Here is a 7,500-nt window from a genome sequence, read left to right as displayed (position 1 = left end):
AGTAGTAGTGGTAGTAGTAGTAGTAGTAGTAGTAGTATTTCGTTAGACAATAGTATTACATTAGTCATTCGAGTCATATATCTATAATTTTTTTCTTAGTTTTTCTATATTTTGACTTATTTTTTCACAACATATTGTATAGAACATAAATTACCTTATTATTCTACTTTTTATTTTCCTTATGCTATAATCAGTCCTAATTTTCTTTCTGTATCTTTTTTCCACTTTGTTAAATCATCTTCACAGTATTTCTTCGTTATTCATCCACCATCGCTTTTGGAAAATTTCCTATGTTATTTTTGCTACGGATTGAGGAAAATTATTCCTCCTACGGCTTTGTTTTATTTTTTTTTTTATGAATACGATAAAGGTTTTACTGTATTTTAGTTAATTTTTTTAACCGTTAAATATGTGATATAAATATTATATTCCTGCTTTTTACTACAGCTATTATTAGTTGGGCTACGACTGTGATATTCTTTAGTTTCATTCACTTAACTCAAGGTTTCTGATGTTGCGACAATTATCAGGGCCATTATCCCCACATTTTTTATATTTTTAGATATGCAAGATTAAGTATCCGTTACGAAAAACACAATATTAAAGGCAGTGCAGTAAGTGAAATAGGACAGGCACATACCGTAGACTTAAAATACTTTGGTAATGTTGAGAATTGCTTAGTGTTTAAGATTATCATGTGAACCATTTTCATTTTATTTCAGATTTTTAATGTATATAAAGTGCTGAACTCTGCTATAATGATGTGTTTTAAACCATGATGTACGATTGAGACTTAAAAAGTGTGGGATATGTGAGGGTTGGCGTGCAGTGCCCCGCATGTGACGTAGGTCCAGCGGGGACCACGCGAAGATGACACACGAGGCAGGTCGGAGGCCTTCAGGGGCCCGGAAGGAGTCGAAGTCAAATAATAATGCCCCTTCTCGCACCAGCATGAGTGGACTGTTGCCCAGCCCCGTTGTATGCGGGGATGATCCAAGTTACATTTCTTTTTACCGTAATGGGAGTTCTAAACGGTTTTCTGACAGCTTCGATCCCAGCAGTATGAAGTACGTTGGAAGTAGGCAGCAGGAAAACGGTGGCCGTTTAGGTTTAGCTAATGGTGAACGCTCGTCAGATTCAGAAGATTCTGGTGCCACCAGTGGAGCCACAAGCGGTAAGGAAGCCAGTCCAGGCTACGAAGAGAGTTCTGGTTCCGAACAGAGTAGTGGTCCTCCTCTTTCTGAGGAAAACAGAATCGAGGATGACATAGAGCCTCCTCCCAGATATATTAGATCTTCGTTACCAAGATCTCAGACAACACCTGCTCTGAATGGCGACCATTGCCTAGATGATGCCCTTAGACCACTCACGCATTATGGCCAAGATTCTCCCAGTAACGAAAACTCTAGATTTGACAATGGGCTTAGTCGTATCAGAGCAGCGCATGAAATTAACATAAGTAAGTTAGCATATCTTGAGGCGCTCTTTCAGCGGGCCAAGTTAGAAGAGATGCGATTGAAAAACTTGACCGAGAGTCAAAAATACAAAAGTGAAACCAGGACCAAAGAATCGACAAGCAAAAGTTTGCAAAGCCCCGAGAGTGGTTATAAGTCATTGCCCTCCTCCATATCAGATTACGGACTCAGGAATTATTCTTCTTCTTTGGGGGCCTCCAATCCTTCGTCGATTAATAACAGTAGTTGTGGTTCCACGTTGCCTGACGGTCAGGCGTTGCTGCGAACCATCGAAAGTCGTCTCCAGCTGGCCAGACCACAGGAGAAAAGTGGTGCCCGGACTCTCTACCAGTGTGGAGGCAGCAGCAGTGTTGGCAGTCTAAGCCGCTTAACTGGTCAAAGTCCTGTAGCTAGTGGAGCATCAACACCAGCGCGATTTGTTTCTCCTTCAAGAACAACAGAGCAAACATCTGGCAGTATATCTAGGGGTTCTTCTGCCAATACCCCATCCAGCACGCCTGCTACAACTCCAGGGGGCACGCCCAAACGGCCTGATGGGCTTGGACGTTCGAGTGGGCATGTGAGCCAAAGATCCTTACCTAATAACTATAGAAGTCGGTCTGCATATAGCTCGCCTGCAGTTTCCCCTCAACGGGGCCCTGACCCTGCAGGGTTCTTGGTGTCGCCTCCTAATGGTGGACCTGCCCCGAGAAGGTTTTCCAGTTTGGAACTGCGGGGAAGGGGGCAACTAAGACAGTTACCCTTGAGGCATACTGCCCATGGGTTCCCGACTTGTGTGTTGCCAATTAGCCCGCCATCGCCAGCTCAAGGCACTCAAGCATTCCATCGGAAGATGCAACTTTTCTTCGAAATCATGGATACCCAGTCGAAGTTCTCACAGGTAAGAGACCTTGATATAGTTTGCTTGATTTCGCTCTTAAAAGATTTTTTTTTCATTAATTCGCTTTCTTTTTCCCCTAAAACCAAGGTGTTGGACTAAAACGTTCATCTATGCACATTATAATATGATTTCATATTGTTTATGATGCAAATTCTTCATTTCTTATTAATATTTCAGTTCTGAAACCTAACAAGATGATTAAGATTACGTTACCCGTATTTCTTTCATTTGCTTTATTGATAAATTTATTAATTGTTTGAAGCTTGTACCGCTTAATATCTGAATCATGAAATGTATTTTATACATATATCCTAAAGTTAATTTTACTGTGATTTGGTAAATGTATAGTTCATCTTCGTTATTAAGGTAATTTATTAAGGACATTACAGCAACTAGTCTTATTAAATATACATATGTATGTAATATATTTTTTGCAGGTGAATTTATCTATGGAAGTTACTTTTGAATGGTATGTTTAATTTTTTTTTTCCATTGTACAAATACAAACTTATTTAATTTTAATTGTCATTATTGCTTTTTCATACTTCTCTCACGATGTGTATGGTTCATTTTATGAATGTTCTTTCTCTATTTGGCAGGAGAGACTATATAAGTCACATACGCATTCCAGAATATTTTTAGGAAATGTATGAATAGCAATACTCATATGAATGCATTAGTTTGCACTAATTATTTAGTCAGTTCTCTTAGCATAGACATATTTCAAGATATATTTTAGCAAGACATGTTTCGTGTTGAAGTTTCACTTGAGATGAATGAGATTAGGATGTTCATTTGTACCGTAATTTAGAGATCTTTTATTATCCAATGCCTCATACTTTAATATATTTCTCTAATGTCCAGTCTCATTTTCATAGCTCGCTCACTACTCCTCATATGATCAACTGCAGTACAAGGTAGGTCCCAATACTGTGCCTCACTTGGAGCCTTCCTTTCCGGTAGAAGACCCATGAAAAGTATATTGTATTAAAACTTGAGAAACGAGTCCAAGATTTTTGTATAACTCCCAGATATACCCCCTTCCATAACCACCTCTCTACCCAGCTCTTGTCTTTTTGCAGACCAGCGTAGACGTATATAAATATTTCTCCTTGCACCTTTTTAAACCATAGATTTTGTATTGTATCTAGGGACAGGAAGGCACCTTAGTAACTCATAAAGACAGCATTATATTGTGTGTATGAATAAATATTGGCTACGTTCTTCTCGTACCCAAAAACTTCATTGGTTTTCCCAGAAATCCTTTTTGTTTGTAAATTAAATGTAAATTCCATCTTAAAATTCCATCTTCTTTAATGTCGTAGTTGGTTCGCTGTGCAGTGAGCATCGTAGACTATTCTTAAATGGTAATTGGAGTAAATGAGAATTATTGGTAAGACTGAGAAGGTTTGGTAATTTTTCGACAGACGAGAAAGATTACCGGTGGGGTTAAACGATCGAGCAAACGTAACCAAGAGTTGAATGAAATCTACCTGTAAGCATTTTGGTTAGAAAGTCACTTCCCTCAGAAATGTACATACAGGTTATTTAGTGTTCTTGTGTGTTTAGCATGGACAAATGGTAGTGCGAAATATTGTTTTTTGTAAGTAGATTGAATATACAGGCAATCGTTGGTGCTAGTGTTATTGCTGTTAAAAACCATCATTACGACGATTGTGTTCATCGTCGCCATGTACTTGGCTCATATTGCCAAAAAAGGATTGTGACATTGTTAAGTAATGTGATAGTTATTTTCTTTATTGAAATAATGCCATTGATATTAGTTGTCAAGTATAACTTCTCCGTAATCATACACCTAATTGATAATTTTTCCATTTCTTTCCAGGTATGTCGACTAGATTTAGTTCCTACTCTCTAACTGTAAGTATTTAATCCTTTATGGAAATGTTTATAAATATATTGTTTGCATTCATATGCTTCAATCATGATGTTATTGCCTTTTTCATGCAATGCATATCTCGGATGTTTTCTTATGATTGTTATTGTGGAATACTAATCCTAATATGAAAAGTGTCAACTTGTCATTGCTCTAAACCAAACGTGTTAAGGAAAAGTTGATGTTATATAGGAAATGGGCCAAAATATAATAGATATTTTCTTTCCTAATCAGCAGAGATGCTTTACTCTTTTCTATTTGACAAATTTAGATGATTATAAATTAATTTTCAGTGTTTGCATAGTAACTAGTTTAATAACAGAGAGCATGACTCGGAGATTAATTCATGAAAATATTTATGTAATGTATGGATAGTATAATGCTGATATTACGACCCGACTCTGAAATTGAATGTTTTGACGATATAATAAAAAAAAAAATTTAACCCCTTGGTATATTATGAAAATATAATTTTGATTTAGTTTCAAGTCTTCGGAGATACTCCTAACACAGCCCGTAGTATATATAGGCTCTCTCCTACTACCGAATATACCTCTTATTTTTTTTTTTTTTTTTTTTTTTTTTTTGGTTATTTCTTTTGTGACATATCGTCCATGTTATATACATATGATATATACATCTGGAATTCAGAGTATCTTTAGATTGTATACTCAGTTACCGGTTTATTTAATTGTGTTGGATTCATAGTTTTCTTGGAGAAGCTAAGTGATATTTTTTTTTAGACAACGATTTAGTCTTCAATGTCGAGATTAAAAAGTAGAGGATATTTCTTTGTAATCATCGAAACATTCTTTTTAGAACTTTATAGCATCATTTTCTTATAATTTGCCTCTTCGTTTCCGTGAACTTCGTATTTTTTCGTAGTGGTTGAAGTAATAGTTTCTTCTTTCGTTATTAAATTAGTCTGTGTACACTGTTAGAGTAAATTTAGGTGTATCGTCTCTCTTATATTACTTCCAAGATTTCGGATTTTTTTCCGTTACTGGTAGTTTTGGTACATAAATTTCGAGATCTTTGTTTGTTAAGCCAGTAATAGCCTCTCGTAATAGGGGATCGTTAAGGATATTACTGTGTATAAATAGGATTTTTTTCCTAAATACAACTCATTATTCTTAATTACTTCAAAATCATGAGCTTTAAAACTCTCGCAGGTTACTTGGGTTCTCTTTTGTCATATATCGTCAAGTCTCAGACATTATTCCAAGGTTTTTTTGATGTAGTATCCTGTAGTTAAGTAAAAGAAATATAGTCAGTCAAAAGGTTAACACAATATTTCCATGAATCCAAGGCATGTATCACAAGTGAAACAGACAGGTTGAGAGGGGGAGAGGTCGTGATTGGTTGATATAGAGGGGAAAAAATCCCTTGAAGACTTATGGTTGCCGTTGAAGATTTATTTTTTAATTGATAAAACAATCTGTAAATGGGAAATTTTCCTATCATAAGACTCTCACCTGATATCAATTATGTCTTGAATGTGTTTGAGTATGTCTCGCTTCTTTTTACTGTTTAAACTGTAACATTCAATTCCCCTAATAATGAAGAGGTGGTATGAGCTCTTTATTGTAAGAGCTTGGGTCAGTTTTGTTTAGTTGAACGGATGATATAATATGATTAGAGCCATGTATTATGGAAGTTTGATGTCTGAGGTAATAAATGGATGTGGGAATAATATATGTGTTAACTGGATTTGATACATTCCTGGAAAGCGGTGTATTAGGATAAACATCTTACTTCAGAAACTTGATACTAATCCAATATTTTGAATGGAAAATCTCATCCACTAAGATCTCTCTCTCTCTCTCTCTCTCTCTCTCTCTCTCTCTCTCTCTCTCTCTCTCTCTCTCTCTCTCTCTCTCATCATCATCATGAATCCCTATCTCCCTTGAGGTTTCCTCTCATCTCCGTGCCTTGTTAAAAATGTAATTCTTAGCTTCCCCTCTTATTTAATTACATTGACATTCATTCATTCAACGGCTTTTCTTGAAAGGTTCTTTCTGTACGAGTAAATTCTTTTGTTCATACTCCATTTTTTTCTCGACTCCCACTTCAGTTTGATTCTCTTTCTCTCCCTTCATCAATATTTTCGTATTATTCTCCCTCTTCCTCCTCCATTATGTATTCCTCCTTTTCGGTTATGGAGCAGCTTGCATAATATTCGCCTCTTTGGGAAACTTTTGAAGACTTGTTTCTCAACAGAGGATTATCTTCAGCCAAGACAGGGACTGTCGCCCTCCATTTCAAAAATCCTTTCCACGTGACTCTTCCATAAAGAATATTGATTATTTACCAATCTCCCTTTTCTTCCTGGGTGCTGATTTTTACTCTTTTTCTGTTGACCAATGGAGCTCTGTAGATATAAACCCTTTGCATGACGGACGGAGATATTGCCGGTTCTTAGATTAGAAATGCTTGTCCCATATTTCCATAAATCAATGGCAGTTTTGATCAGGGTGATCGTTTTTACGTTTTACCTCGAGACATTATGTACATATTAGGCTTGAATATGATCAAAATGTGCATTATAAGTTTCTCATATTGATTGCAATCTCTTCATAGGAAATAGGACTTATATAAGTATGAACAAAATACTAATGGTGGGAATTGTTTGTTATTTAGTTACACGCAAAACCGACTTTCGTTTCTTCGTCCTCTAAATACCTCCAACTACTTCGAATGGTGATTCTTAACATCAGCGTAACTGGCGTGTATGGGATATGTCAACTTTTACTGCTCTCAAATATTTTGAGGAAATTTGAGATTGTACGTGTTATCATTATTGTATTGGAAATATCACCTTTCACTGCTCTCAGATATTTTGAGAAAATTTGAGGTTGTAAGTGTTATCATTTTTAGAATTGATACTCTTCATCCCTACATTTCTGAATTCTCTATGTATGAACTCAATTTGAGTCATTTGATGTTCCACAGGTTGCGAAGAGAGTTGGTCATTCTTTAGTGGCCAGAGGCATAAAGTAATTCATATTTGCTCAAAATGATAAGAACTGGCTGAATTAGGTCTTCTCAATTTTAAGTGACACTGTTTATCAATATGTTCATGTATATATATATATATATATATATATATATATATATATATATATATATATATATATATGTGTGTGTGTGTGTGTGTGTGTGTGTATGTGTGTATATATTTATATATATATACATATATATACATACATACATATACACATACATACATATACACATATATGCGTATA

The 7,500-nt window shown here is 35.8% G+C and overlaps 1 protein-coding gene across 1 annotated transcript in view; it reads left to right on the top strand.

Moving 5' to 3' along the window:
• Positions 1–7,500, top strand: part of LOC137634906 (microtubule-actin cross-linking factor 1-like) — a 1,614,628-nt gene that overhangs the window by 1,113,203 nt on the left and 493,925 nt on the right. Inside the window, exon 56 of the mRNA XM_068367453.1 lies at positions 3,234–3,272. Coding sequence (XP_068223554.1) covers positions 3,234–3,272 — 39 coding nt within the window. The remainder of the gene's footprint in view (positions 1–3,233; positions 3,273–7,500) is intronic.

Source organism: Palaemon carinicauda, chromosome 45 (genome assembly GCF_036898095.1).
Source record: "Palaemon carinicauda isolate YSFRI2023 chromosome 45, ASM3689809v2, whole genome shotgun sequence".
Classification (NCBI taxonomy): Eukaryota; Metazoa; Arthropoda; class Malacostraca; order Decapoda; family Palaemonidae; genus Palaemon; species Palaemon carinicauda.
This window is presented reverse-complemented; position numbering and strand designations above follow the sequence as displayed.